Here is a 19,789-nt window from a genome sequence, read left to right on the forward strand (position 1 = left end):
AATGACAATAGTCAACAGCATAATATGATGATGCCATCTATGTTTGATTCACAAAGCTCTCAAGAATTTTATTCTCAATCCCACATGAAGTTGAACAGCTCAAGAGATGTTCCACCCCATCCTTCTTCTGGCTCATTTGCCAATGATGGCTGGTCTGATACTAGCTCTCCACAGGTAAAATATTGATTTTTAAGGATGAACCTCATATTTTTGACATTGACAGAATACAGCCTGTATGGCAGCCTAATATTTGAAATTTAATGCTCTTTCATTGCATTTTAAAGAGAATTACTGCGTTTTTGACAAAATGTAAATCTTGCAATCCAAGCCATGATAAACTTCCAATATGAATATCACTCAATATTAAGTCAAAAAATCTAGATTTTGGACACAAACAATGTATTTTATTGACAACCAACTGCTTTTCTTAGACAACCAACAACTTTTATCAGTCGATAAAGTCAAGGTTTGTGTCTACCTTCATTATAATATCACTTTGCTACGTTCAATAGCATTTTCAAACTTAAGATTAAAATTTTTATCATTTTTATCTTTTTTTTATCATTTTTTATCATTTCAGGATCACCAAGACAGCTGGAGGTCTTCAACATATTCATCCAAACCGCTGCTTTTTCAATCAAGAGAACAACAGCAAAAACAAATGAAATTTCATCATCAACAGCACCAAAAATCATCCATGAACTATCAATCTAGTTATTTCCAAGATATTATGCAAAAGAAGAATGCTGAGTATAATCAAAGGTTGAAAATTTGATTTCATGTCAAAAGTCCTTCTTCTTTTCAATAAAACATCTATTAGGATTTAATGATATTGGTCCACAAAAGGTTTTGGCAAACGTTAGTTTTTTTAAAGATACATATGCATGAAATCTGGCATGTTCACATTTTATACTTTATAGTATCTACGTTAGTTAAAGGAACTTATTTTGGCGAATTTTAGTTCGCCACAATTAAATTTTTAATATTTTTGCTGCTCATCAACTTTAGTACTCACCAAAATTAGTTCCTTTAATTTAATTTATCTATATTTTCTATTGACCATCCTGAGAATTTTTCTTCACTTCTACACATACAGGTGCTTTATAGATGGTGTTGAAAAGTGTTTGTATCAACAATCTGTTCAGGTTGGTCCATCATTTAATATTTTCATGGTCAACGCTTATTTCTTTACATAACACAAATAATTTTAGGTCTTTTGACTAAACCACATCCAACAGTATTTTAGCTGGGTCATTTTATGATCGCTAAATTGCAATAATGACTTCACTATAATTTATTGAACTTTCTCTGTCAGGCATTTTGATCATTTTGATCAAAATAAAAGGATAAGACCTGAAGCTTCAAAAAATTGACGACAAGACAAGCTTTCAATGAAAGATTTTAATTTTGGAATGAAATTCACCCAGCCTCTTTAAAAGCATTTGTTTTTGTTAATTCAATGACTTTTCATTTACTGGTATTTCTTGATAGATGAAGGAAACATTAGGCTTGGTGAAGACAGATGTTATAGCAGAATTGAAGAGTAATTTAGAAAGTTCATTCAGCAATATGAACAGCGAGAACAAAGAAAAAGGTAATTAATGATGATGATAAGTTATAAAAGCTTAATCTTTTACTTATAAATCAGTGCTAAAAGTTTTTCCGTCTCAGACGTATTCCCGTCTCAGCAAAGTATATAAAGTATATTTGTCTCAAAATTCTGGATAATAATTCACCAAAATTCACCAAAATTCGAGAATATGTGCTAATTTCCTGAGCAAAATCCATTTTTTATCTCAGAGGAAAAACTTTGCTTTGACCTCTCATAACATAGCTCAGTACATGAATATCGTAGTTAATTGATATGTAGTATATAAGGTCAGTTGTTATTTAGTATACAGTTGCTTCTCTCTAATTCGATTCTCACGGGATTAAGACTTTTTTCGAATTAGAGAAATATTCGAATTAAAGAGATAATTTTACACTACTTTCAAGCTGAGGGGAACAATGCTTTATTCCTTATAACAGAAAGATTTGGATTATAGAGGTTTGAATCAGAGAAATTGACTGTAGAGTTTCCCAGTTGTGACTACCCTTATTGGAACTAATTTTCGCGGGAACTAATTTTTTCCATTCTGGAATTTTCGCAGGTTTTAATTTTCAAGGTTTTGCCTTTTTTTGGACAAATTTCTTTTATTTTCCTAAGGATTTTTCAAATTTTTCGATAAAGTTGGAAAAAATTGTATTTCGCGGGAATTAATTTTCGCGGTTTTCGACTCTCAAAATTTTTCGCGGGATCAAATTTTTGCGATTTTCACGAAAAACCGCGAAAAACACTAAAATTCAAACCCGCGAAAATTAGTTCCAATAAGGTAAGTAATATTACTCCAATCATTATTGAAGCAAATGTTTTTTAATGTAGACGTTACAGTATTACTTTTCTCCTGTTTTTTAGCTTTGGAAAGCATTTTGACATCAGTGAATCAAATCAAGGATGATCTTCAAAACATTGAAACTTTGAAATCATCAATCGCCAAGGTTTAACATTTTATTCACACATCTTATTTTTTTTAATTGATTGTATTATTTTACACCTCCAAGTTCAGCCGTCTAAGAAGCTAAATGTCGTCACTGTCTGACCTATTTGAACATGACTCATTTGATTGTCGTACTAAATCCATTTTCTTCAGTCTCCGGTAGATTGCAGTATCAGCTAAGAATCTATACCAATTTGTTTTGTCAAATTTAACAGTCAGGGAACTCCTTTAATTGCGGTAGTTTTAATTTGTGTTTATCCAGCAGATATTTATAGCATTATAGGGCATACAAAAGTTGCTCGTCAATTATTATCGACAGAATGCTTGTCCTCGTTGATAGAATCTGATGACGGAAAAATATTTCATCTGTATGTAGAAATAAATAAGGGAATTTCTTGACTATTTTTTCCTTTTCTTCAACCATGCGGAAGTTACTCATACGCCGACATGGTTTCTACATAAAAGTCACTTAAAATCATCAAATCCCTTTTCTTAATCTGTAGAAAGATACCGAGCTTCAAGTGAAAAGCGAAACTATCAACGGCCTACAAGGAACAATAGACGAACTAAGATCTACAATAAAATCCCTCGGCGAACGAGAAAGGAATTCTACACAAACTTCGTCTCAACTTCTTGAAAAAATCCTCCAAAGTAACACCACGTTGGCTTCTAAACTAGAGAAATCACTTCAAGCTGGCAATGAAAATCAAAAACAAACTCAGATACTGATTCAAAATACAAAGCATTTAACAGATCAGAACAATTTACTGTTGGAAAAAGAAAACATGATTTTGGATACTGTTCGAAAACCAAATGTATTCCCTGATAGACATAGAAATTTATATCCAGGTAAACTACTTTAGTCGTACAAACTTTCGCGAGGCCGATAAATCGCGAAATTTGCGACATTTACTTTTGCTTATTTGAGGAAAAAATGTTTTACGCGAGCATCTTTCTCAACTTTCGCGAATCGTTGGATAAAAATGATAATTTTCGAATAAAAATTGCCTCAAAACCGGCTAAAGAAAGGCATTAAAGGATGATAATATGCTGAAAATTTGATATTTATTACGATTTCGAGGTTTTGTAGATTTCCAATTTTTGAGACTTTTTCGCGAGTATAAACTTTTGCGAATTGCCCAGTTAAGAATTTTCAAAGGCATTTATTTTCGTGAAAAAGGCCAAAATTCGCAAAAATCGGGAAAGTTTCTGCTTGCGAAAGTTTGTACGCCTAAAGTAAAACTTTATTAAAAATTGGGCATTTTTGAAATCCAATGGCTAAAATGTAAATCAAATAAAATTTTATCCCCTGGAATCATGTAACTCAGTCTTGTCTATTTGATCTATTATTTTAAAATGACTTAGCATCTAAGGCTTTTCATACTTTTGTTTTTGTTTTGAGTTGTACTTTTACATTATTGAGCTCTCCCCAACGGACCCAAATTTAACGCATTCATGCAAGTATTCTCACAAATCTTTCTCAAGTTTAACGCAAACATGATTTTTCAGAAAATCAGGAAGAATCGAGTAAACGTATAAACATAGGAAAATTTGCACATAATCGGTGGAAAAACGTATTCATACAAAAAATAGCGTGGATTCACGCAAATATTGCATTTTCACGTAAACTGCTTTATGGGGGGGGCATTATTTCTAGATATTAGAATTATACGTTTTTCTTGCAGAGTTATACCAGAGGAATGTAAAGAGATGGAAAAACAGCTTTTCTGATTACTCAAAGTTCAACGATCACTTCTATTGAAAATTCTATTGTAAAAACGTTGATTTGGTCATTAAATGAAAGTCCAGAAAAGACGGCTCGTCATACAAATCGGACGGTTTCTACATGATTTGATTTTTACCAATGTATAGCAAAAGAAATTCTTAACGCAATGATATTAAATTGGTTCTTGTAAAACTGTCAGAAGTCGAGTAAAATCAAGATGAAGTTATAATTTTCTCGAGCTCTAGCTTTCCATATTATGGTGCGGTTATGATGCGGTTATATCAGTAGAATCGCTAGGAAATTCTGAGCAAGATTTAGGTACATTTTCGTATAGGAGAGCTGTACCCAAAATATAAGCCCTAAAAGTTTGCGAAAATCAGGCTTGAAACAAAAGAATTTTGTCACAACACGCTAATTATGCAGATTTTTTATAGCGACAACAAAAGAAACCTATTTACTCGACATAAACTCCCTTAAGCAAAGTCTTAAAGGGTTAAGGGCAAAATACCTGGTATATGACGAGCCGTTTTTCCATTGTTTTCAAGAAGCTGTTTTTCCATCTCTTTACATTCCTCTGGTTATATTGTTTAAGCCTATCTGCCCCGTTGGTTTTAGCGTCTTGTGTTGTCCCATTGTCTTTTTTCATAAAGTTTGACAATGAGAATATTTGAATTACACATATTATGAAAATTACATAATACAATTCAAATGGAATTTCTTTTTCTTATTTTTCAATTCTAGGTGCAGACCACTCTTTCAAATCACCACGTATTCTCCAACCACGTTTCACTGCTCAAATACGTCCCTCGCCAACTGCTGTGGTTGCACCAATCAGAAGAGAGCAATGTGTACCACTTGACATATCATTAACCAATGAAATCGATGTTAAAATGGAGACCTCTTCACCTCGCAAACAAGGCTCGTTCTGTAGCAAAAAAGGTTTTCACTCTTATAATAAGGCTACACTGATTAGTTTTTTAGGCGGTTTCGATTAGAAATATAGAAATTTGATATTTATTGCAGTTTTGATATTTTAAAATAATAAGCAACTACACAAACAAAAAAAAAACGCCCGATGAAGAACATCATTGGAAAGAAAAAATTGCAAGTGTTTGCAACAAAATTGCAAGCTTTTCAGTTTGAACTGATCGTGTTGTAGGCACTTGCAATCTGTTTTGAAATATTTTTATTGCATTGGAGAGTGATTGCAGAAAATTTCTCAGGCGCTTGCAACAGTGTCAGTTGCATCGCAGTCGCTTGTAAAGTCATATCAGTGTAATCTTAACAAGCGAATGGACTTTTAAAGACTTTTATTTTAATCTTTCTGATTTTTCTCTCTTTGTAGATCGAACAACAGACATGTTTGACATCAGTAGTGATTCTGAAGGTGAAGACATGGGCAACATTGTCAACAATTTCCTCATCTCTTCTAACACTTCAAACGAGAATGAACAACTTGTTCCTTGTATTTCTACACAACAAAAACAGACTTACCAGCAACCGCAACAACCGAAACAACCTAAGACCCAAAAACCTAAAATATGCAGCCAGCCACAATCTCAAAGACCGCTAACGCAAAGCAACATCAATCACCAACATACTTCTAACAATAATAAACTTCAACAAAGAAACGTCCAAAACAATCAGACCAAACAGCTCAATAACAGATCACAACAGCTTCAACAACCTGCATGCAAAATAAAGATTCAACCACACACAAACACTAATAACAAGGTCGATCTCACATATTCCTCGTCAATAAAGACATCAACCCCAATCAACAACAATAAATCAACCATCAAAAAACAACCAGAGAAAGCATCAACACCAGTTCAAAGATCAATCAGAAGATATGGTAAAATCAAGAAAAGTGTCAACCCGTTCTCTCCTGTACACAAACAGGTCAGTATAGACTGGAGACGTTTATAATATGTGTTGCACATTTTTTGTAAGAATAAACTATATAGGAACATAAGGCTTTGATGGTCAAAATGTTAAGAACAAGTTAAGAACGTTTTAAGGCTTTACAGACTCGAAAACACCCGATTTTTTAGGAATCTTAGGCTGAAAATGGTCACAAAGTGGAAAAAATAAGAACATTTTAAGAACATTTTTAGGCACATAACCCAAAGATTTTGGATGTTCTTATAAAAAACGTGTATACAGTAATATAGGTGTTATGTGTTAATGCAATACTGTGTGTGATTATTTTGTATTTCTTCTACCAAGCATTACTTTACTTAAATCTAATTGTCTAGCGTGCAGATATGTATTTTATTGAATATAAATTCGTCATTCAAGTTTTTACAAAAAGGTCTAGAACAGTCAGACAACGTCGATGCAATTTCTACAACAAGTTTCCAAACATTCTTCTCAGTCCAAACTGTCCCTAAAGATATCGTATTCATTTGGTTTCAAGCTTCTGTCTCAAAAATCCAATACTGCAATTATATTTGGAATGGAATAATGGCTTGAGCTTATTTAAAAAATTTTTTTCGATTCTTCTGTAGTTAAGCACATCAGTCCAAGGAAAGAGAAGACAGTTGAATTATGATGTCGCTGATGAAAGTTTCCTCGCAAATCAGGTAAATAACAGTTTATGTTATGTGTTTTTCTGTCATGGAGATTTGACTAAATTTTGAATGAATAAGGACAATGGTAAACAAGCACTTTTACCGTCCTCGATTTGGTGGGCCAAAAATGTGGGTTATTCTAAATCACTCCACCGTCACATAAACTCGCTAATATGTTATTAAACAATGGGTTTTTTACTTTAAAAAGTAGTTTTTTTTTTGAAATATAGACATTACCAGCCTTCTATTTCGATGTGTTTTTATGTTAAAACTGATAACACGTAGCATTCCAGCTTGAGTTCCTTGATTAAGGAAAGAGAAAAGCTAACGTATTATTGCACTCCCATGTATGATTTAATTTTCCGCAGTCCCATTCGCCTCATTTCAAATATAACTTTCGGTTTAACATCACAGTTGAAATTTTAACAATGAGTTTTGTTGTTTAGACTGCACCACCAAGTTCAAATATCAGAACGAATAGAGGATGTCTTGCCAAGAAACGTAAATTGGAAAATGTTTTCAACTTCGACAGTTTTGAAGGTACATTGTTCATCACAGCTTAACTTTTTAGGTGGTATCTGATGCGATGGATATACTTTCTATCCAAGACCACAGTATAAGTATTCTTGTAGCTGCAATTTAAGATAATATACTGGGATGCTCCAAATTTTACTGGATCTCAAGAAATGAGTTTTGAATACACTGGTGATATCTTCATTTGAAGGTTTCGAGAAAATAACTCTACTTCTGGATAAATTTGACTTTTCCTTCGAATTTCATCTTCTTTTTATAATTCTTTATTTTTTTAGGTGATGAAGATTTAAAACAACTATCCAAAGTTTTTCAAAGGAGAAAATCCAATGGATCAATCAAAACCTATTAAGCTATAAAGCTAATTATCTCACTCACAAACAGAATAAGTTATGCTCTTAAGATGCAAATAGTGCTCAAATTCCATCTAACTTTATGAATGTTGCCAAGGTGTGATTGCAATTGAAACCGAGAAGAAAAGGCACCTTGCAAAAGGATGTGTGAGCTAGAAACGTGTGTATTTATTTTTTGGGAAGTGGAGGGGTAGGACAGGATTATTGGAAGTTGAAATTCCTATAGTGGTATTGTGGTATATGTTGGAACCTTTGGTTTGCTGTAATTCTAGAGGGTAAAATTTGTAAAATTAAGCTTTTCCTGTGTGAAGGAAGACAAATTGAGAAGTGTAACGAGGGTTTTATCATTTCATGTTTTACAATAAGAGTGTGGCTTTTAGGCTGTTTGGGCGTGTCTTGAATTTTGAATGCTTACCCAGAAAGAATTTGTAGTTATATGAAAAATATTTTGTATAAGGCGAGACCAATTTAATTTGTTGTTCTACGGGCGCGACCGACCCAGTATTTGCTGCAAACGAAAAAATGATAATATTGAATTTCTTGTGCCACAAATTTCCAGTAATAAGTAGTCATTGAAAAAATTTACACTAAAAAAAGTTGAAAAATAATCTAGAATCATGAAATCTATGCACGAAAGATTTTATTACAAACTCCATCAAAGATGAATGATGAATTTTCGATCAAGATTATTTGAAAATAGTACTTAAAGTCTTCCTTGATTAATGAAAATCTTATTTTTATTTAACCGACCGACCGACTCATATTTTGCTAAGGATCTGCCCGTAGTAATTTGTCTCGCCTAATTTAATATGAAATTTTAAGAATTTGAATTTTTTTGAATTTTTTTTTGTGTTTATAAGAATTTCAAGTTGCATTTGTATTATAAGAGATAAATTTTTAATATGATCAAAATACAATATTGTTTATACGATTGTTAGCTCAAGTATATCCTATATCTAAGTAACCATTGACCTATCAAATAATTATAGCCGCATTCTTTTTCACCGTTCACTATATTATTACCTCTTCAAGAATGGCCACCCAGAGTAGATTTTTATACCCACGTCTCTAGAAGGATCAACTTTTCTCGAGACCGAGAAAAAATAAATACCGAGAACTGCGCAAATCAAATAAAAATAGCCGCTCCTTGTCACCGTTCAACACAGTAACCATTGGGTTTAAAGTCTCGAAGGGGCTCCCCTAGAGTTGAAACTCTTGGATTGGAATTGAACCGCGTGACCTGGGTAGTGTTCACACAAATGCAAGATTGAAATTAGAATCCATTCGGCAGATTTTGAAAAATATGCCAGGTGAAAATGTTAAATGCCATTACAAAAGGGTCAAAATTGTAAGGCTTTTTCTTTTCTTGCTTGAGGAAGGTTGAAGATTCCTCTCTAGCCCTTCGGACTTTAAACTCAATGGCTTTAATTCCCTTTCACAGCCTTCCTAGTTTTCTAAGAGCTTAAAACCATAATTAGTTTCAATAAGAATTCTACTTTAAATTATGTATATTTTTTTAGAAACAAACAATAGAAATAAAGAAATTACTAATGAAATGAAAAAAAATCGGATTGAATGCTGGTCACAGAATGTTGGAATCAATAATGGCCTGGGTCTGATTGGTTATTGCATTGGTTCTTTTCTTTCTGGTAGTTAACACTCTTGACTGATGTGGACTTCAAGAAGCATCTCTGTATGGTATGTTATTTTTTGGGCCTACTTCTTTGTTCATTAATTATGGGAGTTAAAGTTTCACCATATCTTCTTCTTTTAGTTTAATCACATAATTTTTAGCGAGATTTTAATTTTCTGGATTTATTTTCGCGAATCAGACATGCAAGTTTTCACAAGTAGCAAATTTACGGGGTATTTTTAGCCGAAAATCCGGTCTTAGAATATTTGCAGGGATTTATTTTCGCGAGTCATCAATCTGACGCGATTTCGCGAATTTTGTTATCGAATCCTGAAAAAAGGGAAAAATTCGCGAAAGCGCAAAATTAAATCAAGCGAAAATTAATCCGATTTTAAATTATAAAAGAACCATTAAAAATGTCACGCTAATCAACGACTGATCGCCAATTGGAACAGACTTTGGAATATTTTGCCTCATTTTCAATTTTGCATTTTATCCTACTGTAGTTCGCGAATTCTTATGTTTCAAAATGCTTACGAATGTTATTTCAAATATCTTCTTCCTTGTTTGTATTTTATTGCTAAATAGCTCGTACTAATAAAACCTAATAAAATGTCCTAATGGACGCCATTAAGTTTGGAACATCGGGAAGCATACTTCAAAATAACTGCCAAGCTGTAGCTCCAAATTAAAAGAACTCAGGACGTTAATTAAAATCCCATTTCAGTGTAAGACTATTTTCCTTCCGCGAGCTTCAGTCTGCTTCAGTTTGTTTATGATGTTTAAAACTAAGATCAACAATTTTTAGCAATTGCTTAGACTGTAGTTGTTGAGTTCTTGTATTATAGTAACTTGAGTGTTATTTGATAATATGCACAGTGCAGTGTCCAAGGATTTTGGACAAAAATTGCTAACAAATATAATGTGAAATATCATTAGAGAGAGAAAGCGAAATAATAAAGTTCTTTCTTCTTTTTAACTCAGACTACTCTAACAGAAAACTTTCTTTCATAAAGACCAAATTTCATAACAGTGCTTGAAAATATTCTACGATATATATATGTAAGCCCCTCCTTCTTAAACTATCCCCCCTTCCTTGCTACCCCCCCCTTTTTCATGAAAATTTCTGATCCCCCTTATTCATTTTTTTCGGAACGGTGTCACCCCCCTTAAGAAATGGGGGGGGGGGGGGGGCGAATTATAATATGATAATTGTTGTACTGGATAACATCAGTTTGTCCCTTCCATTATATTTTGCTTATTTTCATCTATGTCTGAATTAGTCGTCTAGAATGCTAGATTAGCAATTCCAATATCAAACCCAACGTTTTTTGTTTTTAAATTTTTGAACAAAGTGTGGAGGATATTACATCCAATCTCTGTGAACGCCAACCCCGCTTTTCGCAAAGTAATTCCTTCATTTAGAAAGGAGCGATGGCCAAGTGGTCAAAGGCGTCTGCGTCTCAAACCAGGAGTTTGTGATTCGAATCGCCTTTCTTTCCAATATTCAGTTCATAGATAGCTTGCCGTAGACTCCGTTAAAAAATATTGAAAGACCGCTTAAAAGTCCTAGATTAAAAGGCTATCTCCGTAAAATATTGACTCTATCGAACTACCGGCCAAACAGTTAATGTACACTGTGGATTAAACGAGTAGTAAACACGAACCTTGATCTGAAACAATAAAACATCTATTTTCAGGGAAAATAATTTGTCAAATCCTGTCTGAACTCTGCACAAGGGCTTTCTGGTGGCAGACTTTCCGTTTTGTTTACTTCATTACTGGAGAAAGGTACATTTTTGAACCTCTTGTTGATTTCCACGAAACGAGATCATACGCTAGGCATATTTTGTTTTCATGTCTAAGTTGCTTACGTCATGAAATCTTGTGAGATGCGTGTAAATGAATTTTTTGTTTTGTCACAATAGTTGACTGGTTAGCAACCGGTAAGGACGTTTTTGTTGGTTTCTTTATAAATAAATACACCCTTTTTATAAGAACAATTTTGTTAGAGCAATGAGGCTCAAAACGGCTAAATCAGAACAATTTAAGAGCAATGCTAAACCTGGAATTGGTGAATTTAAGTTACTAAGAGTCAAAATTGGGTATAAGCAATTTTACCCTGAAAATAAAAACATGATAAGAACAAATTGAGGATTTTGAAATTTTACTGCATCTTATAAAAACGGAGAGTAAGCCAGACGAGCGGGGTGACTAGCCTATCGCCATTTTGTGGGTACTTCACTGAATTAAAAGATGATATTGATGAGAAGCACAAGACTAATATGGCACTTTAGTCAGATGACAACTCTTAAAAATGGGTTTTCTCAGCATCGTTCTGGGCAAGAAATAATCTACTCATTCTTCAAACTTAAATGATTAAATGGCACTTAAGTCAGATGACAACTCTCAACAATGGGTTTTCTCAGCATTATTCTGGACAAGAATTATTCATGTTGTTTCCACTCATTTTCCAACTCTGTTCGTAATTTTGGATATAAATAAAGGTTACCGATCCGGACTACCCAGTTGCATTTTGCTTGTCACCATCGGAAAGAGTGTTTCAAGGAAAAGGAACTTTATACTGACTTTAAAGGTAACAATTTATAAATGTTTGTCAGTATGTACCCGATCAGCCGGTAAAGTTTTTGCCTTGCGATCTAAGGGTTGTGGCTTCGATTCCCGGTCACTGCCAACTCAGCGCAGAAAGAACTTAGATCTGGTCTAGGTACTGTACGGTACGGTACGTTACTGTGAGTTGAGAGTAGTTGTGGCGCTCTCTCTATTTATAGAAAATGGGGTAGACTCCCAGCTCTGCCGACAGCTACCTGATGAATATACTTAATTTACCTACGTTTCAGTATGATTAAGCAATTACAATTTAACCTCTTATGAACGATGTAGTAACCTTTGAAATATAAGTAACAGTGATTTTGACATTTGTACAGTTTCAAGGATCGTTAGACCATTAATTTCTGATATTTCTACCTCTTTTCAGACTCACAAAAACCGAAGCAGAAAACTCAAGATGTTGGTGTTTGAAAAAGCTCAAATTATCTTTGTTCTCTTCATGCTTGTTGGTCAAACCAAAGCCTTAAGTATCACACCACCAAAACATATTTCACAAAGAATAGTCGAATACGGTGGTTGCTGTGGACCCGTCGGCTTTAAATGTGGCGGCTGCACGCCAGAGGAAGATTGGATTGAATTGCAGAAGGAAAACCATGGTTGTTGTTTACCAAAACCTATCAAAGCAAACGGTCCTCAATATTGGTGTTGCAGATGTGGCTATCCAACTTTACAGCCATTTCGTGGCCAACCATGCTGCGCTGGAAATTGTTGATTTTCAGTGACTCTTATAATGAATCTTAAAAATCTTTGAATCGAGTCTCATTCTATTGGCTAAATTCGATTTTTACGTCACTTCTTACCAATAGAATGGCTTCACTTCTTTTCGGAGTGAAATGAAACCGTTACTTTGCGAACATGGTCCAAGTACCATATTGAATTTTGAAAAATCTTCACATCAACTTAGTTGCTGCGTTGTATTCTTTTATACTTCTTTAATTGTCTTAAGGGATGAGAATTTAAGTTTTGGCTAGTCAAGTATCATATTATTCTCATCGATAATATTTGCTTTTATGGTATGGTAGAATCAGATTTTGTAGATTAAATCTCTTGATTATACGATTCTTAGTTATATTATAGAAATATTATATAAAAACTTTAATTTGCTTTTATTTGCTCGTGACTTTTTCGTGGAATAAGTTAGGGGGGGGGGGCAATTTCCGTGATGGAGGGGTTAGGGTAAACTTCCTGTTTCATCACAAAATGCAGTTCTTATTTATTTAAACTGAAATTATTTTTTAAAGGGTTAATCAGATGGTTTGAGATATTTGGCATGTGGGTTCCTTCTATTTCTAAGAGCAAAACCTCAAAATATTTTTGCCTAACTTTCTTCCTAAGTCTACATATATTAGTTACAAGTTTTTTTACTTTCAGTAAGAATTGCAACGAAAGAACAGTGTAAGAACCCATTTTCAGTATTTTGAAATTATGATATCTTGATTTTGGAAAATAATTAGACCAAAATACTTGGAGGTTTTACTCAGGACCGTAGAAGGTTTCAGCAGGCCATCTGATTTTCCCTTTTAAATGTAACGACTTTAGACATTTGACGTCAATCGTAACTGGTAAACTCTAACCCTTACGCTTTTTAAGGGATTATTGGTGTATTAGGATGGATAACCCTTACTCTTAATACACCCCTGTGTCACAGACCCGCTGGGACCCAAGCCCCACTGGAAAATTTGGCAAAAAAGTTCGTCCCCGGTGGGGAAAATACCCTAGAATTTCGACCCCTTTGGGAAATTGACTTTGATTTCACCCCCATTCGAAATTCGATGTTTAGAAATTGCACTCCAAAACCATCTCCACTGGATTTTTTAATCTTGGAAAAATCGAATTTTTATCCCCATTGAGATTAGAATAGGAATTTTTATCCCTGCTGTGGGGAAAAGTTTCACCGGGACTGTGAGACAGGGGTGTTTTAATGAACTAAGAAAATACAAATGAAATGACTTAGAAGCTATAGCAGTGACGATGCCAAAATTTGATCGTTTTCCTTACTTGCAATGTTGGTTCTTCTGCATTTTTCAAATGGAAATTTCCTTCGCAGATTGAAAAAAAAGAAAGTGTTTTTGTCTCATGGGGAAGTTGAATTAGTGGATTTTTGAGCAATTTCCCCAATGGGGACACATGAGTTCTTTGATGCAGTTGCCTTCAGTATGAATAATGTGTGTGTGATTCTTTTTTAAAAAGTGACCTATTTACAACTTTCTAAGAACAAAAACTGTAATCAATAATTATTAAAAAAATTCCTTAAAAAACATTATTATTAGATTGTTCTGTATTTAAAAAAATATTTTTTTCCTTTGTCGTCAACACTGAGGGTTGTAATAAACGAGTGAGTGAAATTTGGAAGAGAAATACTATAAAAGCAATTTGTCGGTAAAAATTTCGTCACCAAGCGATTTTTTCGTCCCTTTTTACCGACAAATTTCCGCCTGTAAGGCGGGTCCAATCGGGTATGTATTGTGAATAGTGTATAGGTAGAGATATAAAATATATGTCAAAAATTTCATCATAATTTCACAAACCGGTATTTATAATTTCGTTTTTTAAAAAAGTGACAATATTTTCTTGAGTAATTTCAACAATTTTACTTTATCAGTTCGATATCGATTCTGAATCCTTTGTCCATGGAGTAACATGTACACAGAGTTTTCTTATATTAGAGTTCATAATAATTATTCGTTTTGAACGATATTATCTCATTTGTAACAATCCAGTGTCTGTTTTCAACCCAAAAAGTGTTTTAAATGTAAATGTCCTATCAATCTAAGTATGGACTTAAAACCAACCATTTCTATCAATCAATGTACCGAGAAATACAACTCTTCGTAATCGCTGACATAGAACGCAATTGGTCATATGGCCATACAGAATCTCTGATTGGTTCACCAAGAGACGTTTTAAACCAATCATTATACGTATTGATCATTGATGACAGCTTCCAATATGGTGGCTGGTTGTCGTGGTCGTTCTTGGTTATCTTCGGATACTAAAAAGTAAACAAAATAGACATAAATTAGATTACTCCCGGGTACCTAATAGCCGTCCCCCCCGCTAATTAATTTTTCGAAAATTTTCCACCCAGGACATTCTTATTCCAACCCCCCCCCCGCTTATTAATTTTTGGGAAAATGTTTTTGAAAGTTCCCTCTTTTGTCCTAATTCTGCTGTATTAGCCTCCTTTTCAAAAATTTTCCACCCAGGACATTTTTATTCCAACCCCCCCCGCTTATTAAGTTCTGAGATTTTTTCCAACCCTTCCCCCCCGCTTATTCCAACTCCCCCGGCTATTAGGTACCCGAGAGTAAGAATCTCACAACTATACGCGCATTACCGAGTTTATGTATGTGTGTTTTTCTGCAACGGAGACGGTAAGGTTCTAATTCGACTAGATCCTGACTAACTGAGGACGGCGGTAAATCAGCACTTTTACCGTCCTCGATTTTGCGGATCAAATCTGCGGGATTTTCCAGATCGCTTCAGTCACTTTACCGTCCTCAAAAGTGCAAATACATAAACTCGCTATTGTAGCTAAAGTCGAGTCTCCATAACTCGAACCTGCTCGGGGAACACACATTTGTTCGAGTTAAGGAAATTTTGAGTTACTGGAGTAAAGCTTCATGAGGCATTTTTATACTGACGGGACTAGAAAGCTTGGAGACATTCAAGTTGTAGAGGTTTGATTTTAAAGATACTCTACTGTAGATGTGTTGTTTTGATTAGAGGAAATGGCTGACGCCGATATTGTGTTGCTCTTAACCAGCTTGGGTTTCCAATGTTTGTTGCATTGTTATTTTAATATTCTTAAAATGGATTAATTGCGAGGCCAGGTGTCTGTTCAAGACTATCAGCAAGGAATGTTAAAAAAGGAGCCGAAAAATTTGTCCTGAATTAAGGCATTGACTTTGATGACTGACTTCCTTATTATATCTGAAAGGAAAGAAAGTTTTTTCAAAACTTCCCTCGTAACCTCCATTTATTATCTTCAAATATGTTTTGTCATGTTATGTCATTTTTATTTATAATGTACTCAATTTGAATGATATCATTGACTGTCATCTCAAAGAGGATGCACTAGGAGACGCTTTAAAATTGAGTGTCTCTAAGATATCAGGAAATTGAAAAGTGAAACTTATTTGTTAGTATAATTGCCTGGTATTGTCACTATGCTGATTGTGAAAATAAGTTCCGGGTGACCCACTAAAAAGTTCAGACGTTTCCCGACGTCTTGAGGCCGAACAAATGTCCCAAAGTGCTTGGAGTTTTGATATTTAGAAAGTAGATATCCTAGCTTTTGAGCTATCACTTTTTAAATTTGACCAACTTGTTCTCTGCTTATGAGCTTTTAAAGTCAAAATTCACTTTAATTTTCAAAAGCCAAAAATATTTAAATTTTCAACCCCAGCTTCCAGGAGAAGCTATTAATAATTTTTTGGGAGAGAGTCTCAAACTTAAAACAACTAGCTCATTTACAAGAATTTTCTTAACCAGTGAAAATATTTTAAGGCTGGCTTTGAGACAATGGAAAAGAAAACCGTTGGAGTTTTAGATTGGTTTGCTCAAGTTTGATAGACTCGATATTTTACGTGGAGAGCACAGTAATCTAGGACTTTTAGACAGTCTCTCGATTGTTTTTACGGGGCCCGAAGGAAGCCGGCTTGGCTACCTATGAACTGAACGGAACATGCAAGAAACAGTATTTCATCGCTCCTTATTTGTCAATGTTCCAGAATTATCTTTTAGTTAACGACCAGTGATCAAAATCAGATTTTATGCAATGAAATTTAAATGATGTATCATTTAGATGAATAATGAAGGATTAAGTAAAAATAATTATAATTTAAAATTTTCTTTGGGATGTTTTTCATCTTTAATGAAAACCGGAAATTATGAAACTAATTTGATTTTAATTATCGTTTTATTAAGGCATGCTTTAGATAGACAGCACCTGACTATGTCATTTTTTAAAGCGAGTTTCCTATAAAATTTCCTAGTAAAATGTACTGTTCACTGTTTCAGAAGTTTTTTCTAATCTGTTAAATCTAATGAAAGTAATTTACTAGGCCTTATTTCAGACGGTTTGAAAACCTAAAATCTCTTTTAAAACCCATAAATTAGTAGTCCAATTTTCATAATATAAATTATTTATCAGTAGGGTTTTAAAGGCTGCTGGTTCAAATCTTTGGACGTTTCAGATCCTAATCTCGACAAGGTTTTTTCAGCGTTTTTTAACTAATGTTATAATACTCCCTCCTTATCTAGAATTATATAGAAGGTGCTTTTTATCAAATTTACTAGAAATAAAAATGATGATTGTCCCGACCTAAACCATGACAATGTATCGATAAACTTCAAAAAGTGTTATTTTTAGTTATATAAACCATTTTCTATAGAACACTTCCTAGTACTAGCATTTGTATCGAAAGCTCATCTTTTTTTGAAGTAAATTTCTTTAATTGATACTTCCACTGAATCTTATATAACCAATATTCAACATTGTTGCAGAAAATAGATTATCGATGATAGTCAATCATCTGGTACTTAACAACTTGTTTTCTTAAAAATATATTGACCAAACAGATTAATATCTCTACTGCATATTGTCATTTTCCTTAGAGATAGACAATAAGTTTTGGCACTGTTTTAAAGAAACATGATAATTCTTTCGATCAAGTTTTGTGTGGGTAGAATATGATCTTTTAGGGTGTGACCGAAATTTTGGGTTGGGTCAATTCATTCAGATTCTAGTCACAGTTTTTGAATGTGTTTTTTAGGAGTTCCATTTTTGGGAGAATTTTCCTCTTAAAACCCTTTTGTTTAGCTAATAAACCTTTATTAGAAATTCTTTAATGATTAAACTTTAGGAAAAAGATAACATCCTTACCTATATAACCACTGATCTCAAATTGTGGTTGGTTTGAACTTTGATCAGGTGAATCAATACGATCTAGTGTACCAGTTGGACTCTTATTTCCATCACTGCCGAAAGACCTTGGTAATGAATGTACTTCAATGTCTATAGCACTACCTGAGGCTGTACTTGAATATCTATCATTTGCCGGTTCTCTTGGTAAAGGTTTCCGTTGGATTTTATTTGAATCGTAGCCTTTCTGGTGGGGGATCCATGTTTGAGGACCTTGTTGTTGCTGTTTTTGTTCATGCTCTGGATTCATATTGACGTTCTCTCGACTATGATGTACGTCTGTGATCCAATTTTTAATGGATTCACGTTTTTGTATACTTAGAGAGAATTCTATTTCAAAAGCTTCATTGTTCATTGCTGGATTTGGTGGTGGGTTATACATCTGTGGTTCAGAATCAACACTTTGATGGTGTTGTCTGATTTTATCAAGTTTTTGTAAGTTTCGTACTGTAAGACGCATTTCATTTCGACCGTGTATTCCGTTCGGCTTGTAACCGTTTAAGTAATTATCAAGACTCGGCGCACGGGTTGGGAATCTCGGCTTTCGGGCACTACGGTCTATCGTACCGTTTCCATATCCTTCTTCATCTTTTTGTTGGTATAAAGAATATTGTCCGTAATTATTATGTCGGTCGCGTTGAATCATTTTATTATCTCTGTAATGTTCGTCTTTTCCACCGACGCCGCCTGTTGTTGTCGTTTGATCGTCGTTATTATTAACGACAGTTTTCGTTTTCTTAGATGCGTTTGTCGTTGGAGGAGAAGTTGCTCCTTTATTGGTATGTATTGTAAAAATATCGTTCTGAAGTTCAATACCTGCTCCAGTTGATTTTGAATTCTTCTTGATTTTCAATTTACGATCTTTGTTGGACCAACAACTGCATACAACAAAGCAACCAACGTCTGTATCTGTACACCAGGCAAATAAACCACTGAAAAGAACAACGACACCTACTATTAATGATGCTATACGAGCACTGTCTTCTTGGAAAACACAACTACTAGTCCAGTACCAACCAAAATAAAGGGTAAATAACACAATAAAATATTTCAATGTTTTAGGTAATGCCATAATTTTGTGATAATGGTTTTTATGTGATTATTGACCAATAACAGTCTGTGATGCTCAATTTTGGTAGTTAATCCCATTCGGATAAATTCCTCATGTCTTTCAAAATCAAAATTTTGTTTTGAATATTTTTAATACGAAGTGCACTTTTAGCCACACAAACTTCGACGACGTCAAGCAAAATAAAAAAAAAATTATTTTTTTGAATCAATCAGCGATCACAAATGAAAACTATTGTCATCGAAAAAAATACAAAACGTCTCTTTTTCTCTTAATGATACTAAAGGATCAATTTCTTTTCCTTAATAGCTTTTCCATCCTTTTGTCTTTTTCCTCTCTACTTAATTACTCTTCTTTTCGAGATGCGACGCTTGGTTCAAGTATATATCCTATATCAACACCACTTTCTCTTAATACAATTTCTTTTCGACAAATTATATAAGGAATCATTATCTTATGGTTTTTTTTTTGTTGTTTTTTTGAAAACAATAGAAACAGTTTTTAATACCATGTAATTATTTTGCGTTTTTTTTATTAGAATAATTTCCCAGAGATTCTTTATGTTCTTATATTATTCTTTTCAAAGAGTCTTGAGTTTTTGATAACAGCGTTCTAGGGAATATTTGAAGATTTATTATACTAAAATATGTCTTTTAATGGGGTAATATTTTTTTCTGTTAAAGTAAAATCGAACTTCAGTAAGTAATTGTTCTTATAAAATGTATGTCAATTCTTATAATTGTATCGACAAAAAAGTATGGTTAATTTTTTGTTTCTGTTCTTAAATCCCATCATCATTAGGTTTGATTG

At 33.8% G+C, this 19,789-nt stretch overlaps 2 protein-coding genes and 2 long non-coding RNA genes across 4 annotated transcripts; 3 read left to right on the forward strand and 1 right to left on the reverse strand.

Annotated features, from left to right (window-relative positions):
* On the forward strand, positions 1-5,965 carry LOC136799385 (myb-like protein P). The gene is made up of 9 exons (XM_067056099.1): positions 1-174; positions 581-762; positions 1,097-1,145; positions 1,492-1,594; positions 2,456-2,538; positions 3,041-3,386; positions 5,005-5,202; positions 5,609-5,809; positions 5,892-5,965. Exons 1-9 carry the CDS (start codon positions 25-27, stop codon positions 5,963-5,965), a joined length of 1,386 nt encoding a protein of 461 aa, XP_066912200.1. The 5' UTR covers positions 1-24.
* Positions 5,966-5,996: 31 nt separating this feature from the next.
* On the forward strand, positions 5,997-7,946 carry LOC136800350 (uncharacterized). Its single transcript, XR_010845696.1, has 4 exons — positions 5,997-6,165; positions 6,774-6,848; positions 7,283-7,376; positions 7,646-7,946. It is a non-coding gene; the product is annotated as an uncharacterized lncRNA (long non-coding RNA).
* Positions 7,947-11,058: 3,112 nt separating this feature from the next.
* Positions 11,059-13,083, forward strand: LOC136799290 (uncharacterized). The gene is made up of 3 exons (XR_010845504.1): positions 11,059-11,144; positions 11,861-11,949; positions 12,352-13,083. It is a non-coding gene; the product is annotated as an uncharacterized lncRNA (long non-coding RNA).
* Positions 13,084-14,149: 1,066 nt separating this feature from the next.
* LOC136800357 (uncharacterized) lies at positions 14,150-19,363 on the reverse strand. The gene is made up of 2 exons (XM_067056994.1): positions 17,872-19,363; positions 14,150-14,976 (listed from the first exon to the last, which is right to left on the reverse strand). Exons 1-2 carry the CDS (start codon positions 18,980-18,982, stop codon positions 14,900-14,902), a joined length of 1,188 nt encoding a protein of 395 aa, XP_066913095.1. The 5' UTR covers positions 18,983-19,363; the 3' UTR covers positions 14,150-14,899.
* Positions 19,364-19,789: the final 426 nt, after the last annotated feature.

Source organism: Clytia hemisphaerica, unplaced genomic scaffold (assembly GCF_902728285.1).
Source record: "Clytia hemisphaerica strain Z4C2 unplaced genomic scaffold, Clytia hemisphaerica genome assembly, whole genome shotgun sequence".
NCBI lineage: Eukaryota > Metazoa > Cnidaria > Hydrozoa > Leptothecata > Clytiidae > Clytia > Clytia hemisphaerica.

Bases quoted from the DNA above. Each gene is read 5' to 3' on its own strand.
- LOC136799385 (XM_067056099.1), top strand. From the start codon at position 25: ATGATGATGCCATCTATGTTTGATTCACAAAGCTCTCAAGAATTTTAT. The intron at 1,146-1,491 runs GTTGGTCCATCA...ATTTCTTGATAG, and splicing joins TGTATCAACAATCTGTTCAG to ATGAAGGAAACATTAGGCTT. The intron at 5,810-5,891 runs GCCAGCCACAAT...ACTTCAACAAAG, and splicing joins CCAAAAACCTAAAATATGCA to AAACGTCCAAAACAATCAGA.
- LOC136800357 (XM_067056994.1), bottom strand. From the start codon at position 18,982: ATGGCATTACCTAAAACATTGAAATATTTTATTGTGTTATTTACCCTT. The intron at 14,977-17,871 runs GTAAGGATGTTA...TTTACTTTTTAG, and splicing joins TGAGATCAGTGGTTATATAG to TATCCGAAGATAACCAAGAA.